Here is an 18628-nt window from a genome sequence, read left to right as displayed (position 1 = left end):
AGGACCGCTACCTCCGCCTTTGTGCAAGGAGGTGCACTGCCAGAGCCCTGCAAAATGACCTCCAGCAGGCCACAAATGTGCATATGTCAGCATATGGTCTCACAAGGGGTCTGAGGATCTCATCTCGGTACCTAATGGCAGTCAGGCTACCTCTGGCGAGCACATGGAGGGCTGTGCGGCCCCACAAAGAAATGCCACCCCACACCATGACTGACCCACCGCCAAACCGGTCATGCTGGAGGATGTTGCAGGCAGCAGAACATTCTCCACGGCGTCTCCAGACTCTGTCACGTCTGTCACATGTGCTCATGTGCTCAGTGTGAACCTGCTTTCATCTGTGAAGAGCACAGGGCGCCAGTGGCGAATTTGCCAATCTTGGTGTTCTCTGGCAAATGCCAAAAGTCCTGCACGGTGCTGGGCTGTAAGCACAACCCCCACCTGTGGACGTCGGGCCCTCATACCACCCTCATGGAGTCTATTTCTGACCGTTTGAGCAGACACATGCACATTTGTGGCCTGCTGGAGGTCATTTTGCAGGGCTCTGGCAGTGCACCTCCTTGCACAAAGGCGGAGGTAGCGGTCCTGCTGCTGGGTTGTTGCCCTCCTACGGCCTCCTCGTCTCCTGATGTACTGGCCTGTCTCCTGGTAGCGTCTCCATGCTCTGGACACTACGCTGACAGACACAGCAAACCTTTTTGCCACAGCTCGCATTGATGTGCCATCCTGGATGAACTGCACTACCTGAGCCACTTGTGTGGGTTGTAGACTCCGTCTCATGCTACCACTAGAGTGAGAGCACCGCCAGCATTCAAAAGTGACCAAAACATCAGCCAGGAAGCATAGGAAGAGAAGTTGTCTGTGGTCACCACCTGCAGAATCACTCCTTTTTTGGGGGTGTCTTGCTAATTGCCTATAATTTCCACCTTTTGTCTATTCCATTTGCACAACAGCATGTGAAATTTATTGTCAATCAGTGTTGCTTCCTAAGTGGACAGTTTGATTTCACAGAAGTGTGATTGACTTGGAGTTACATTGTGTTGTTTAAGTGTTCCCTTTATTTTTTTGAGCAGTGTATATATATACATACACACACATACAGTTCACGTCGGAAGTTTACATACACTTAGGTTGGAATCATTAAAACTCGTTTTTCAACCACTCCACAAATTTCTTGTTAACAAACTATAGTTTTGGCAAGTCGGTTAGGACATCTACTTTGTGCATGACACAGACAGATTATTTCACTTATATTTCACTGTATCACAATTCCAGTGGATCAGACGTTTACATACACTAAGTTGACTGCCTTTAAACAGCTTGGAAAATTCCAGAAAATTATGTCATGGCTTAAGAAGCTTCTGATAGGCTAATTGACATCATTTGATTCAATCGGAGGTGTACCTGTGGATGTATTTCAAGGCCTACCTTCAAACTCAGTGCCTCTTTGCTTGACATCATGGGAAAATCAAAAGAAATCAGCCAAGACCTCAGAAAAAAAATTGTAGACCTCCACAAGTCTGGTTCATCCTTGGGAGCAATTTCCAAATGCCTGAAGGTACCACGTTCATCTGTACAAACAATAGTACGCAAGTATAAACACCGTGGGACCACGCAGCCGTCACACCACTCAGGAAAGAGACGCGCTCTGTCTCCTAGAGATGAACGTACTTTGGTGCGAAAAGTGCAAATCAATCCCAGAACAACAGCAAAGGACCTTGTGAAATGCTGGAGGAAACAGGTACAAAAGTATCTATATCCACAGTAAAACGAGTCCCATATCTACATAACCTGAAAGGCCGCTCAGCAAGGAAGAAGCCACTGCTCCAAAACGGTCATAAAAAAAGCCAGACTACGGTTAGCAACTGTACATACTTTTTGGAGAAATGTCCTCTGGTCTGATGAAACAAAAATAGAACTGTTTGGCCATAATGACCATCGTTATGTTTGGAGGAAAAAGGGGGATGCTTGCAAGCCGAAGAACACCATCCCAACCGTGAAGCACGGGGGTGGCAGCATCATGTTGTGGGGGTGTTTTGCTGCAGAAGGGACTGGTGCACTTCACAAAATAGATGGCATCATGACGGAGGAAAAGTGTGTGGATATATTGAAGCAACATCTCAAGACACCAGTCAGGAAGTTAAAGCTTGGCTGCAAATGGGTCTTCCAAATGACCAATGACCCCAAGCATACTTCCAACATTGTGGAAAAATGGCTTAAGGACAACAACGTCAAGGTATTGGAGTGGCCATCACAAAGCCCTGACCTCAATCCCATAGAAAATTTGTGGGCAGAACTGAAAAGCGTGTGCGAGCAAGGAGGCCTACAAACCTGACTCAGTTACACCAGCTCTGTCAGGAGGAATGGGCCAAAATTCACCCAACTTATTGTGGGAAGCTTGTGGAAGGCTACCCGAAATGTTTGACCCAAGTTAAACAATTTAAAGGCAATGCTACCAAACACTAATTGAGTGTATGTAAACTTCTGACCCACTGGGATTGTGATGAAAGAAATAAAAGCTAAAATAAATAATTATCTTTATTCTGACATTTCACATTCTTAAAATAAAGTGGTGATCCTAACTGACCTAAGACAGGGAATGTTTACTAGGATTAAATGTCAGGAATTGTGAAAAACTGAGTTTAAATGTATTTGGCTAATGTCTATGTAAACTTCCGACTTCAACTGTATATACACACACACACACACACACACACACACACAGTACCAGTCAAAAGTTTGGACACACCTATCCATTCAAGTTTTGTTTTTGTTTTTACTATTTTCTACATTGTAGAATAGTGAAGACATCAAAACTATTAACTAACACATTTGAAATCATGTAGTAACCATAAAAAAGTGTTAAACAAATTACAATATATTATATATTTGAGATTCTTCAAAGTAGCCACCCTTTGCCTTGATGACAGCTTTAAACACGCTTGGCATTCTCTCAACCAGCTTCACGAGGTAGTCACCTGGAATACATTTCAATTTCAACAGGCATGCCTTCTTAAAAAGTTCATTTGTGGAATTTCTTTCCTTCTTAATGCGTTTGAGCCAATCAGTTGCGTTGTGACGTACATATACGGTTCCTTCGGAAAGTATTCACTTTTTCCACATATTGTTTGTTACAGCCTTATTCTAAAATGTATCAAATAGTTGTTTCCCTCAATCTACACACAAAGCAAAAACCGGTTGAATTGTTGCAAATTTATTAAAAATTCAAAACTGAAATATCACATTTACTTTAGTATTCAGACCTTTTACTCAGTTGTTGTTAAAGACCCTTTGGTAGCGATTACAGCAGAGTCTTCTTGGGTATGACGCTACAAGCTCAGCACACCTGTATTTGTGGAGTTTCTCCCATTCTTCTCTGCAGATCCTCTCAAGCTCTGTCAGGTTGGATGGGGAGCGTTGCTGCACAGTTATTTTCAGGTCTTTCCAGAGATGTTTGATCGGGTTCAAGTCAGGGCTCTGGCTGGGCCACTTAAGAACATTTAGAGACTTATCCCGAAGCCATTCCTGCGTTGTCTTGGCTGTGTGCTTAGGGTCATTGTCCTGAAGGAAGGTGAACCTTAGGACCTCAGACTGGGGCTGAGTGCTCTGGAGCAGGTTTTCATCAAGGATCTCTCTGTACTTTGCTACGATAATCTTTGCCTCGATCCTGACTAGTCTCCCAGTCCCTGCCGCTGAAAAACATCCCCACAGCATGATGCTGCCATCACCATGCTTCACCGTAGGGATGGTGCCAGGTTTCCTCCAGAGGTGACGCTTGGTATTCAGGCCAAAGAGTTTAATCTTGGTTTCATCAGACGAGAGAATCTTGTTTTTCATGGTCTGAGAATCTTCAGGTGTCATTTGGCAAACTCCAAGCGGGCTGTCATGTGCATTTTACTGAGGAGTCGCTTCTATCTGGCCACTCTACCATAAAGGCCTGATTGGTGGAGTGCTGCAGAGATGGTTGTCCTTCTGGAAGGTTCTCCCATCTCCACAGAGGAACTCTCAAGCTCTGTCAGAGTGACCATTGGGTTCTTGGTCACCTCCCTGACCAAGGCCCTTCTCCCCCAGTTGATCAGTTTGGCCGGGCAGCCAGCTCTAGGAAGAGTCTTGGTGGTTCCAAACTTCTTCCATTGAAGAATGATGGAGGCCACTGTGTTCTTGGAGACCTTCAATGCTGCAGAAATGTTTTGGTACCCTTCCCCAGATCTGAGCTCTACGGACAATTCCTTTGACCTCATGGCTTGGTTTTTGCTCTGACATGCACTGTCAACTGTGGGACCTTATATAGACAGGTGTGTGCCTTTCCAAATCATGTCCAATCAATTGAATTTCCCACAGATGGACTCCAATCAAGTTGTAGAATCATCTCAAGGATGATCAATGGAAACAGGATGCACCTGAGCTCAATTTCAAGTCTCATAGCAAAGGTTCTGAATACATATGTAAATAAAGTATTTCTGTTTTTATTTTTAATACATTTGCAAATTGCTTTGTCATTATGGGGTATTGTGTGTAGATTGCTGATATATTTTTTAAATCAATTTTCTTGAATAAGGCTGTAACGCAACAAAATGTGGAAAAAGTCAAAGGGGTCTGAATACTTTCTGAATGCACTGTTTATGTGTATGTATGTATATACACAAAGGAAGAGAAGTTTAGGCCTAGCGAGAGAGAGAGAAACACGGAGACATACGGCCGGCATGCTACCACTCTGACATGCATTTCTTTATCCTTGCCCGATAGGCTACTGAGTACAGATATAGGCTACTGAGTACAGATATAGGCTACTGAGTACAGATATAGGCTACTGAGTACAGATATAGGCTACTGAGTACAGATATAGGCTACTGAGTACAGATATAGGCTACTGAGTACAGATATAGGCTACTGAGTACAGATATAGGCTACTGAGTACAGATATAGGCTACTGAGTACAGATATAGGCTACTGAGTACAGATATAGGCTACTGAGTACAGATATAGGCTACTGAGTACAGATATAGGCTACTGAGTACAGATATAGGCTACTGAGTACAGATATAGGCTACTGAGTACAGATATAGGCTACTGAGTACAGATATAGGCGTCTGGGATGCTAATTCATACATTTTTCTATCGTCATATTTTGTATGATATTGTCAGATTATAGGAGTAACTCTGGTAGGCCTAAAACATGCTTCCTCACCTCAAGTTAACCCCCCCCATCTTCCCACGGTTACGCCTGACCACTGTGACTGACCCCAAATTAAGAAAAGCTTCGACTATGTACAGACTCAGTGACCATAGTCTTGCTTTTGAGCGAGGCCACCATAGGCTGTCGAGGGAAGACAGGCTGTGCGCCCACTGCCCACAAAATGAGGTAGAAACTGAGCTGTACTTCCTAAGCTCCTGCCAAATGTGACCCCATTACAGACACATATTTCTGTTAATTTATTTTCCCTTTCATACTTAAACTATTTGCACATTGTTACAACACTAGACAATATTATAACAATAGAAATGCCTATTCTTTTGAAACTGTTAATTTCTTATTGTTATTTCATTTCTGTTTTTCTCTCCCTCTCATAGACTCAATGAGAGAATGTTAGAGGTTAGTTTCCCCACCTCACACTGCTGCCACCTTGTGGCTTAACTTGTTTATTACTAATACAGGACAGGACAAGTGCGTGAGAGGATAGGGCACGACAGGACAATTCTGATTCATGTTATGGCTCGGACCATGCAGCTACAAAATGTATTTAAAATGAGAACTGGTGAACTGCATGGCACACAGTTTGTTCTTCCAATGTTCAGCCGTCGTCTAGAGACTGGGTGAGCGTGCACACTGCCAAGTTCTCTCTGGTCAGGTCACATGACCCTAATGACACCGATTGTCAACGTCCACATATTGACAGACCGTCATGAACTGTTGCTTTAAGTAGATAGTATGTGATGCATAGGATGTGATGGTCTTGGAGGGCTGCTACATTATCTCTACGTAAACGTTTAGAATCGCACGAAATTCTAATTTTTGAATATTCGCATGAAAATCTGTGGCCAATTGGAAGGAAAGCTAGCTACAGACTAAACATTCCTACTAACCGTTTACTAAAAAGGGCTCCATCAGTGGTTTCTGAATAATCTCGTAGTGGGAGGGAGGAGGTGCTTTGAAAACAAGAACATCCTCACATTACTACCATAGTAAAATAATTTAACACAAATGAAGAACAGAACGTTCTGTGTTTGTTCTGTCCGCTGAAGCCTGGGTGGTGTTCAGTGGGCATAACATGTAATAAAGCCTGAAACGGAATACAGAGAGGTACAATCTTAGTCCAATAATATATATTTTTTCCCATTGCAAAAACGTTTTGCTACGATGTGCACTAATAAACACGACCACGTTTCCAGGTCATGTTTTTACATGTAGCCTACTGTATGTGGCAAAAGACAAAAAGTCAAAACTCAATGTACAATAAATCTTTAATAAATACTTTGCCATTAGATTCCCATGTTTACATGCTATTATTATGATGATCATCCTCCACCGGTCCAGTCACAGAGGGGAGGCTCAGCTCAGGCCACAAACCACATCGGACTACAAAACAGGAGTGGCCCACAGAACCAAGGTCAGTATGAGAAATATATACTGAACAAAAATGTATAACGCAACATGTAAAAAGTGTTGGTCCCATGTTCCATGAGCTGAAATAAAAGATCCCAGAAATGTTCCATACGCACAAAAAACTATATTTCTCTCAAATGTCTTTACATCCCTGTTAGTGAGCATTTCTCCTTTGCCAAGTTATCCATCCAACTGAGGGGTCAACATTGTGAACAGAGTGCCCCATGGTGGCAGTGGGGTTATGGCATGAGCGGGCATAAACTACAGACAACGAACACAATTGCATTTTTTCGATGGCAATTAGAATGCACAGAGATACCGTGACGAGATCCTGAGGGCCATTGTTCTGCCATTCCTCCACCGCCATCACCTCATGTTTCAACATAAGGTATCTGTGACCAACAGATGCATATATCTGTATTCCCAGTCATTTGAAATCCATAAATTGGGGCATCATTTATTTATTTCAATTGACTGATTTCCTTAAATGATCTGTAACTCAGTAAAATCTTTGAAACTGTTGCGTTTATATTTTTGTTCAGTATAGTTGCTCCACACTACTGTAGCAAATCAGACCGGTTGGATCCCATCTCCTTTTAAGTTAACATACACACTGAGTTTACAAAACATTAGGAACACCTCTTTCCTTGACAGAAGGACCAGGTGAAAACTATGATCCCTTATTGATGTCACTTGTTAAATCCACTTCAATCAGTGTAGATGAAGGGGAGGAGACAGGTTAAAGAAGGATTTTTAAGCCTCGAGATCATTGAGACATGGATTGTGTCTGTGTGCCATTCAGAGTGTGAATGGGCAAGACAAAAGATTTAAGCGTCTTAGAACAGGGTATGGTAGTAGGTGCCAGGCGCACCGGTTTGTGTCAAGAACTGCAACACTGCTGTTTTTTTTTTTTATACTCAGTCTCCCGTGTGTATCAGAATGGTCCAACACCCAAGGACATCCAGCCAACTTGACAACTGTAGGAAGCATTGGAGTCAATATGGGTCAGTATCCCTGTGAAACGCTCTCAACACCTTGTAGAGTCCACGCCCTGATCAAATGAGGCTGTTCTAAGGGCAAAAGGGGGACCAACTCAATATTAGGAAGGTTTTCCTAATGTTTTGCGCACACACACGTCAAGTAAACAAATGTTTGTACATTTACTGAAATACATGTTTGAACTGTAAATGTGTTGTGGCTGGTGAAGAATCAATTGTAATAATTCATGTAGGATCTTAGTCATTGGCTTTACTGTCCTTAAGTGTGTTGTTGGTCCAATTCAATATTTTCTGAGCAATGGCATATCTATTCCCTATGTGGTGTACTACTTTTGACCAGGGCCCATAGGGTGTCAGTTGGGACACACAGGTAGAACAGAAAATCAGAGTTAATGGCCTCACTGCTAACCCAGTTGAAATTACAAATAGTATGTTTGGTTGGCATAACATGTATTGCTTAGAACATTAAATTATGCTAGTGATGTCATCTATTGATAACATTTAAACAAAATTAACAGCTTATTGTTAAATTGAACTGACCATTGAGAAATTCGTTTTTAAATGCAAAGCTGAACATTCAATAAATCCCCAAAATGTTGAAGAAATCCACAACTAAAAACATTGGAACATCTAAGTGTTAAAAGCTTTTAAAAAAAATTAAGTAGTCAAACAAATTAACAAAAACAAACAAGATTGTGATCATGAAAAAGTAAACTATGACATATATATTATATTACTATCATGCACACGCACCCTCACACATAAGGAGGGCTCTGTTGCGGAAAGACTGATACATGTTTGATAGTGTCTTGATGCTGTATTGTTTGTCCTTCATGTTCTAATACTTCAATGTTACCCCTTCCTTGTGTTTTTTGTCATAAATAATATATATATTTTTTTTTTAAATGGCACAAAACAAGTTAATTTGACTAAAAAGAAATTCTGAAAATGTCCAACATTTTGACACCAATCAGTTCTATTTGGTTATTTCAATGCACTTGAGGCTCATTTACAAAACAAAAAAATATTGTTTCAAAAGTACAACAGCAAAGATTTACAGTAGTATCTGCAACACCTTTGCAGTCAGACACGGGAGCTAAAACCACATTTGCAGTCTTGTCTAATGCCACACAACATTTAACCTTTACTATCCTACCGCAGAACAACAAATGATATTAATTTTTACTGAACCTAATAATATTACCACAGACCGTTTTATTAACAATATCAGTGCTCACATTGATACCAACATTACAGATAAGGAAACTTATTCACTAAGTATCTTAGAGTAGGAGTGGCTGATCTTGGATCAGGTTGTCCCCCGACCATATAATCATATTCACTATGATCTAACAGGCAACACTGATTCTAGATCAGCACTCAAGACACTTTGTTAATAAAGAACCAGAAACCGTCTATGGTAAAGTTGTTAACAGAACTAAAGTCATGCCAGTCTGTGTGTTAACTACGGTTGTTAACAGAACTAAAGTCATGCCAGTCTGTGTTAACTACAGTTGTTAACAGAACTAAAGTCATGCCAGTCTGTGTGTTAACTACGGTTGTTAACAGAACTACAGTCATGCCAGTCTGTGTGTTAACTACGGTTGTGCCTAGATTCACATGGAAGAGGGTTGTGAGGAGTAGAATTAGAAAACAAGACTAAAATGACTTAAGGCTCCAATAGCAGCGAAAGCAACAATTACAGACCCACCTCAGACAACAGTCTTCATACAGGTTGTTGTAATATATTAAATATGAAGACAACATCACTTCCAAGGCAACCCTAGCCTTAAGTGATGAACACAGGAAACATACCCAAACCAAAAGGTCCTGTACTGTCTGTCTGCTAGTCTAATGGAACAAGACGACAGGAAGGTAAACATCGGAAAACTAGTGGTTTACACACAACTCAGCTAAATGTGATATTCAAATGGAATGGAGGTTGGTCAGTCAAATGCTAGGTTCAACTCCCTCTGGAAAAATCGTTAAAGGTTGATGTCTATTGTGCTGTCCCCATCTGGATGGGTAGTGGTTCTTAGATGGATCTTCAGAGGCTCTGAAGTTCTACAGTGTTTTCCTCCCAAATGGCACCCCCTTCCCTTTATAGTGCACCAGAGGCTGGTCAAAAGTAGTGCACTATAAAGGGAATGGGGGCCATTTTGGAGGCATACAGTAACTTCTCTCCCAGCGTTGGACACACACACACACACACACACACACACACACACACAGAGGAAGACCTGCTTTCTCGTCTGCCACATTAAGACAATAAAATCAGTCACAACAGAAGTTTGGTAGCTTGTAAACTGGCCAGCGGAACTGACTCTAAGGGAAAGAACAGTGGTTGTCAGAGTGGGTTGCTTGGCTACATTGGTTGCATCACAAACGGTACCCTATTCCCTAGTGGTCCCTGGTCAAAAGAAGTGCACTATATAGGGACTAGGGTGCCATTTTGGACGAATAATTCACACAGAGCTTAGTAACAGTTCAGATAACCTTGGACCTTCACGCCAACCAGATCCCGCCCATGTGGGACGGATGGGTGTGCTGCATAGCTCTCTGGCAGGAACTCTACATCCCCACCTCCTTTATCCTCTTCCTGCTTCTCAAGACTCTCAGGGCAGAGATCAGCTCAACCAAGAGAGTCTCACTCACACACACACAACTCAGCTGCTTCAGATAAACCACAGCCCACGAGGTGTTCAGACAGACACACATCTTCCCTGCCCGAAGAAGAGGCCACTCATCTGGGTACATGTGTGAAAGTAATGGTTCACTTGTTTGGGCTCAGGGGGAGCAAGTGTGGAGTTTGTGCCCCCAGGCTGGCGTTATACACAGCTGCCACCCAGTAGCAGCTCCTTGCCCTCAGCCCCACTACTGGGAGGGCTGTGTGAGTGGCTCTGGGCCCCGTTGTTGTGTTTCTTGTAGCCTCCCGGCCGGACCCCCGGGCCACTGTGCTCTGGGATGAACAGGGCTACTAACAGAGAGAGCAGTACGGAGCACGCCCCGAACAGGAAGGGAGGGCCGGGGATGATGGAACTCTGGAGGAAGAGAGAGGGGGGCAGAGAAACTGATGATTAAATGGGGAGGGTCTTTGTGAAAGGGGGGCAGAGAAACTGATGATTAATGGGGAGGGTCTTTGTGAAAGGGGGCAGAGAAACTGATGATTAAATGTGGAGGGTCTTTGTGAAAGGGGGGCAGAGAAACTGATGATTAAATGTGGAGGGTCTTTGTGAAAGGGGGGCAGAGAAACTAATGATTAATGGGGAGGGTCTTTGTGAAAGGGGGATGTGTGTGTTTTAGCAAAGTGCACAACAACAGTTCCTTCAGTCAGATGTACAGTAGGTAGGAGATTATGAATGGAGAGTCTGAAGGCTGAGACCTCCATGTTCTTATAGGCGAGTGACGCCATGATATCAAAACGGTTGGATCTAAATAGTGTCTGAATATATACTCCTATACCGTTGTCTCTCAGTCCTGTCCCATACACTCCTCCACGGTCTCACCTCATCAGCAGGGTTGGCCATGTTAGGTTTGGGTTCTTTCCCAGGGCTGTCTACAGCGTCCAGATCAGTCAGCTCCACATGGAACAGGTAGAATATAAAGCCATAGAAGGCCGGGCCGAGCCCGTTACACAGACCACGGATACCTGTTATCACCCCCTGGACAACACCTAGGAGACGGATACAAAGACATTCAATCAAGATGCACTTTCAGTTAGGGCTGGGTGGTCGACCCCATTTTACTAAATACTAGTATTGATGCATGGATCAGTTTGGGTTTTTACTTTGCATACCGCTATTTCAATGTTTGGTTTGTTACATGTAAAATAAATGTAATAACTGAGTAAACAAACTCAAATGATAGTAATCGTCTGTTCCTACCAGCAGTAAGAGGGCGCTGACAGCCGCCTGTTCCTACCAGCAGTAAGAGGGCGCTGACAGCCGCCTGTTCCTACCAGCAGTAAGAGGGCGCTGACAGCCGCCTGTTCCTACCAGCAGTAAGAGGGCGCTGACAGCCGCCTGTTCCTACCAGCAGTAAGAGGGCGCTGACAGTCGTCTGTTCCTACCAGCAGTAAGAGGGCGCTGACAGCCGCCTGTTCCTACCAGCAGTAAGAGGGCGCTGACAGCCGCCTGTTCCTACCAGCAGTAAGAGGGCGCTGACAGTCGCCTGTTCCTACCAGCAGTAAGAGGGCGCTGACAGTCGCCTGTTCCTACCAGCAGTAAGAGGGCGCTGACAGTCGCCTGTTCCTACCAGCAGTAAGAGGGCGCTGACAGCCGCCTGTTCCTACCAGCAGTAAGAGGGCGCTGACAGCCGCCTGTTCCTACCAGCAGTAAGAGGGCGCTGACAGCCGCCTGTTCCTACCAGCAGTAAGAGGGCGCTGACAGTCGCCTGTTCCTACCAGCAGTAAGAGGGCGCTGACAGTCGCCTGTTCCTACCAGCAGTAAGAGGGCGCTGACAGTCGCCTGTTCCTACCAGCAGTAAGAGGGCGCTGACAGTCGCCTGTTCCTACCAGCAGTAAGAGGGCGCTGACAGTCGCCTGTTCCTACCAGCAGTAAGAGGGCGCTGACAGTCGCCTGTTCCTACCAGCAGTAAGAGGGCGCTGACAGTCGCCTGTTCCTACCAGCAGTAAGAGGGCGCTGACAGTCGCCTGTTCCTACCAGCAGTAAGAGGGCGCTGACAGTCGCCTGTTCCTACCAGCAGTAAGAGGGCGCTGACAGTCGCCTGTTCCTACCAGCAGTAAGAGGGCGCTGACAGTCGCCTGTTCCTACCAGCAGTAAGAGGGCGCTGACAGTCGTCTGTTCCTACCAGCAGTAAGAGGGCGCTGACAGCCGCCTGTTCCTACCAGCAGTAAGAGGGCGCTGACAGTCGCCTGTTCCTACCAGCAGTAAGAGGGCGCTGACAGCCGCCTGTTCCTACCAGCAGTAAGAGGGCGCTGACAGTCGCCTGTTCCTACCAGCAGTAAGAGGGCGCTGACAGTCGCCTGTTCCTACCAGCAGTAAGAGGGCGCTGACAGTCGCCTGTTCCTACCAGCAGTAAGAGGGCGCTGACAGTCGCCTGTTCCTACCAGCAGTAAGAGGGCGCTGACAGTCGCCTGTTCCTACCAGCAGTAAGAGGGCGCTGACAGTCGCCTGTTCCTACCAGCAGTAAGAGGGCGCTGACAGTCGCCTGTTCCTACCAGCAGTAAGAGGGCGCTGACAGTCGCCTGTTCCTACCAGCAGTAAGAGGGCGCTGACAGTCGCCTGTTCCTACCAGCAGTAAGAGGGCGCTGACAGTCGCCTGTTCCTACCAGCAGTAAGAGGGCGCTGACAGTCGCCTGTTCCTACCAGCAGTAAGAGGGCGCTGACAGTCGCCTGTTCCTACCAGCAGTAAGAGGGCGCTGACAGTCGCCTGTTCCTACCAGCAGTAAGAGGGCGCTGACAGTCGCCTGTTCCTACCAGCAGTAAGAGGGCGCTGACAGTCGTCTGTTCCTACCAGCAGTAAGAGGGCGCTGACAGTCGTCTGTTCCTACCAGCAGTAAGAGGGCGCTGACAGTCGCCTGTTCCTACCAGCAGTAAGAGGGCGCTGACAGTCTGTTCCTACCAGCAGTAAGAGGGCGCTGACAGTCGTCTGTTCCTACCAGCAGTAAGAGGGCGCTGACAGTCGTCTGTTCCTACCAGCAGTAAGAGGGCGCTGACAGTCGTCTGTTCCTACCAGCAGTAAGAGGGCGCTAACAGTCGTCTGTTCCTACCAGCAGTAAGAGGGCACTGACAGTCGTCTGTTCCTACCAGCAGTAAGAGGGCGCTGACAGTCTGTTCCTACCAGCAGTAAGAGGGCACTGACAGTCGTCTGTTCCTACCAGCAGTAAGAGGGCGCTGACAGTCGTCTGTTCCTACCAGCAGTAAGAGGACGCTGACAGTCGTCTGTTCCTACCAGCAGTAAGAGGGCGCTGACAGTAGACAACCGCTAATCAGCTAGCAAGAGCTTTGGGTGCACATTAACCTTTTCCATGAACAATGCCTGTGAACAGAACATCCCTGGTCATCCCTATCGCCTCTGATCTGGTAGACTCACTAAACGCACATGCTTCGTTTGTAAATGATGTCTCAATGTTGGAGTGCCATCTGGTTTGCTAAATATAAGGAATTTGAAATTAATTTCTAAATTTACTTTTGATACTTCACTATATATTTTAAACCAAATACTTTTACTCATGTAGAATTTTACTGGGTGACTTTTACTTGAGTCATTTTCCATTAAGGTATCTTTACTTTTACGCAAGTATGATTGTTGGGTACTTTTTCCACCACTGCCTGTGAGTTGTAACTAGTGTCATAGCACCCCAAAACATATACAGACATTAATTTGTGTTACGGTATTGAAAAATCATACCATTGGTATTTCGAAATACCCCCGTATGCGGTATAAACGGTACATCTTCCAAGCCGAGGAAGGACCACACAACATATCGTGTCCCTCCAAGTTTACTTCGATATGATGCTTATCAACATGTGTGCGTAAAGGTGTTTCCACCTCTCATAATACCTTTTACACACACAAAAAAAGATACAATTTTGTCTAGCGTGTTTTGTTTTGTCAGCATTTGGAAAGTTAAGACAAATTTGCTGTTTCAATCAGGCCTGTCGTGACATTTCTTTATCCGACATGTACTTTACCCGCATAAAAAAAAGTTGGATAGAAACATGTTTAGAGGAAAATAATAATTATGATAATGGAAAATTTGGTTGAAGTTTTATATTGAACAGTATAAAACAAAATCAGAAGAGAGCAAGCCTCATTGAAATCACTTATAATTTATGTGTTTCCACGAACTACTCAGAAAACATAGAACTTTTATTATTAGAAAAGGAAAAAAAAAAAATATATATATATATATATATAGTCAAATACTGTCAAATGTTGCAATATGATATTTGGGGCATATCGCCCAGCCCAACTTTCCGCTACTGCGTTTCCCTATATAACTTTGACATATTCACTACAATGGTCTTGAATATGTAATGTTGCAATCTTGACAGCAAGTTTGAGACTAAACATTGTACATGATCTGGAATAAAACTTCAGATCTGAGAAAGAGGGGGTCAATTTATGATTGGGCAGTCTCATATTGAGGCTAATACCGTTTTTGGTAGCATTAGCTTACCCTGCTGGTCGGGGTCTGCGTTGCGGGACACGATGGCACTGACGGCTGGGAACGTGATGCTAGACATGGCTGCTACCGCTCCTGCTGCCCACATCATCCTGATGGGAGAGAGACAACACACACACACACATCGTTACACACACACACCTCGTCACACACTAGAGCCCTGCATAAGAGTTGAATTTTAAAGGCCGAGCCCTACCCATGCCCCGTGACATTCAGGCTCTACCATACCCAGGCCTGATTGTTTCTGCTAAATTTAAAGCCCGGCCCGAAACCACTTCCTCTGTTAGTAAATCCAGTAGGTGCCCTCTCGCCCTCTAGGTCTGTCACTCGCTCCCTGTGCGCAGGCAGCTCGCCCTGCATGCACTCTGCTAATGGCGGCTCTGGGTCTGTGAGTAGCCATAGCAACGGCTCCACTTGGCCTGCTCAATGAAGAGACATGTTAGCTATTTTTAAAATCACTCATAACTGACAAAACTCAAGGAGGATTATTTTCTGTGAAATAATTTCTCCTGTTTTATATCTGACGAGGCTGAAGCACTTCTGACACCATGTTGTGATCTTAGTCAGATATGACTGTACTGTGCAGCAGAGCACGTGCAAATGGCTCAGCTTCAAAATGTTACTGATCAATTTAGTGATAGAGTCCTGCCCGTAACCTAGATATTTATGAGAAAACCAGGCCCTACCCGTAACCCAGTTATTGATGAAAACCAGGCCCTACCCAGCCCTAATCACGATGTATAATGTTGGCGTCCGTCGGGCTTGGGTCAGGTAGCAGTCATCACACACACGGTGGGAAATTAACTTTAGTCCACCAGGTACATTTAAAAGAAATCGTCCAGCCACTGATTGTTTTTAAATCAGCCAAAATATTTTCTGCCATTATTACACCCCAAAAAATATAACGAATGCGCATGTATTACTAGTGTGAAGTAAATGGGGTATATTGCTTAATTTAGGGACCTGGGTCTTTTAACCAATGCATGTTAAAATAAATAATTTAGATACAATAGTAAAACCAGATGAACAGTTCTACAACTGAACATCACTAATCAACAAAGTCCCTTCCCTGCCACAAAATGAGTGATAGGGCTAATGTATTACCCTAGTTCAGAGCTCTAAGCTGACAACGAGAAGATTTATCTTTTACCCCTTTTTCGCATTTTTTTTAACCAATTTTACCAATTGGTAGTTACAGTCTTCTCTCATCCCTGCAACTCCCGTACGGACTCGGGAGAGGCGAAAGTCGAGAGCCGTGCGTCCTCCGAAACACAACCCAACCAGCCACACTGCGTCTTTACACAATGCCCACTTAACCCGGAAGCCAGCCGCTCCAATGTGTCGGAGGAAACACTGTGCTCCTGGCGACCGTGTCAGGGAGCACTGCGCCCGGCCCGCCACAGGAGTTGCTAGTGTGCGATGGGACAAGGACGTCCCTGCCGGCCAAACCCTGGATGACGCTGGGACAATTGTGGGCCGCCCCATGGCGGCCTCCCGCTCGCGGCCGGCTGCGACAGACAGAGCCTGGACTCGAACCCAGAAACTCTAGTGGAACAGTTAGCAATGTAATGCAGTGCCTTAGACCACTGCGCCACTCGGGAGGCCCCTAGATGATGTGTTCTTAAGTAGAAATCTAGAAGCATTAAAGTATGAGTGTTTTAATGATAAGAAATTACTAAAGGTTAATGAATAAAAGTTATGCGCGATCCATGCTCAATCATTAGGTGAGACAAAAATGTTCAGATGCCCATTTAAAAGGAAAAATACTAAATCCTATCATTAACAGTGTATATTTTTCGTGAATAAATTTTAAAATTTGTCATTATCACAAGGTTGGTAGCAACATATGGATATCGTTTGTGGATATCTGTTGCAGCTCAAGTCTACTACAAAACCCACAATGCAATGCTCTATGTGCTGGGTAGCTAGCTAGCAAACGTTTTTACACACTAGGGATGTGAACATTTTTGCTTGACATTTAAAAAAACCCAGCCATTTATCAATTTACAATGCAGAATAATGGTCCTATTACATATGTATGACCGCTAGGGCTGGGCAATTAAATTGTATACAACTAGTGGGTCTAATCCTGGATGGTGATTGGTTAAAACCGCATTCCAGCCGGTGTCTATTCCACAAGTTACCACCGGCTAAAGCTATGACTTCGAAATGCCTATTTACTCTGTTCTATCTCACTGCGCAATCCACTGTCATCAGCCCAGCCAGGCAATGTATAAACTTGATCTCCACTATGAAAAGCATCTAGACATTATCTCCCATTGCTTTTAGAGTAGCATTTGGTTTTCAACAGCGGAGATTTGTAGAAACCTTGCGGTCTGCCTCTGACATTTGCAACATCGTTTTAATATTCAAATTCAATCTCCAGCTGTCCAATAGTAATGAAAGTGTCAGGAGTTGGGAAGAAAGACAGGCAGGCAGCGTTTCTTAGCCAGTCGAAATCATGAATCAGCCGGCATAATTTTTATGGATATATACAAAGAAATGTCATTAGAAAACAGGTAAAATTAAACTAAAACGTCATTGCAGCTTCAGTTTGAAATTACTGTGTTAGCTGTGTTGTTGGCTAGTTCCTCAGAACAACAGAGTCATAAGAGAGTACATTTTCTATGCCAGGTAAAATCGCGCTTCATTAGCTCATTGTTATGAATGTATCCAAATGAATGTCACTAGAAACTGCTTAAAAAGACAAATGTAGCTACTTTGTTGTTATTCTGGCTGCACTGGCTGATGTGAATAAGTTAGCCGTAGTTGGCTAGCTAGCAAGCAAGGAATTAGAACTTATGGCAATGTGAGCCAGTATGACAATGGAACATTTAGAATGAACGCCTGGGTTGTGTCCATAAATACAGAACAAAAAGAACTGAACGACTGCGTCACGTCTGGCAACCAAACCGATAGAACGAACGACCAGCCGGCTTGGATAGCAACCTAAAATGTGCGTCGGGACAATATCTCGCTGAAGGATGAAATCGTATGAATAAATCCATCAAAATAATGTTTATGAAAATATTATGTCAATGTAATGTCAAACATTATTTGAATACGTTGGTAACCTGTTATAGAAGTGATAATACCCTCGAAACCGATGTTTGGAGGATATATTGGCATGGTTTTGCGGCCCGAGACGAATCCTCCAAACACCGGCTTCAAGGGCATTTTAACTTAAACTTCTACCGCAACCCTTTACAGACATAGAACACAGCTACAGTAACATGTCCATAGAGACAATTGAGAACTTTACAATTTAAAAAAAGTGCTGCATCAGTTCTGTACCTTTTCAGACAGTAGAACAAATGACCGTCATCAGCACCATCACTCCTGTGTTCCAATGGCACGTTGTGTTAGCGAATCCAAGTTGATCATTTTAAAAGGCTAATTGATCAGTAGAAACCCTTTTGCAATTAAGTTAGCGCAGCTGAAAACTGTTGTGTTGATTAAAGAAGCAATACAACTGGCCTTCTTTAGACTAGTTGAGTATCTGGAGCATGAGCATCTGTAGGTTCGATTACAGGCTCAAAATGGCCAGAAACAAACTACTTTCTTCTGAAACTCATCAGTCTATTCTTGATCTGAGAAATGAAGGCTATTCCATGCAAGAAATTGCCAAGAAACTGAAGATCTGATAAAACGCTGTGTACTACTCCGTTCACAGAACAGCGCAAACTGGCTCTAACCAGAATAGAAAGAGTGGGAAGCACCGGTGCACAACTGAGCAAGAGGACATGTACATTAAAGTGTCTAGTTTGAGAAACAGACGCCTCACAAGTCCTCAACTGGCAGCTTCATTAAATAGTACCCGCAAAACACCAGTCTCAACGTCAACAGTGAAGAGGCGACTCCAGGACGCTGGCCTTCTAG

At 44.2% G+C, this 18628-nt stretch overlaps 1 protein-coding gene across 1 annotated transcript in view; it reads right to left on the bottom strand.

Annotated features, from left to right (window-relative positions):
• Positions 1–9883: 9883 nt before the first annotated feature.
• Positions 9884–18628, bottom strand: part of mfsd14a2 (major facilitator superfamily domain containing 14A2) — a 42376-nt gene continuing 33631 nt past the window's right edge. The window contains exons 10-12 of the mRNA XM_071360872.1: positions 14744–14841; positions 11106–11272; positions 9884–10640 (exon numbers count right to left, since the gene is read on the bottom strand). Coding sequence (XP_071216973.1) covers positions 10428–10640; positions 11106–11272; positions 14744–14841 — 478 coding nt within the window. The 3' untranslated portion in view covers positions 9884–10427. The remainder of the gene's footprint in view (positions 10641–11105; positions 11273–14743; positions 14842–18628) is intronic.

This window comes from Salvelinus alpinus, chromosome 23 (assembly GCF_045679555.1).
Source record: "Salvelinus alpinus chromosome 23, SLU_Salpinus.1, whole genome shotgun sequence".
NCBI lineage: Eukaryota > Metazoa > Chordata > Actinopteri > Salmoniformes > Salmonidae > Salvelinus > Salvelinus alpinus.
The sequence above is the reverse complement of the archived record's forward strand: the minus strand, read 5'-3'. Positions and strand labels throughout refer to the sequence as shown.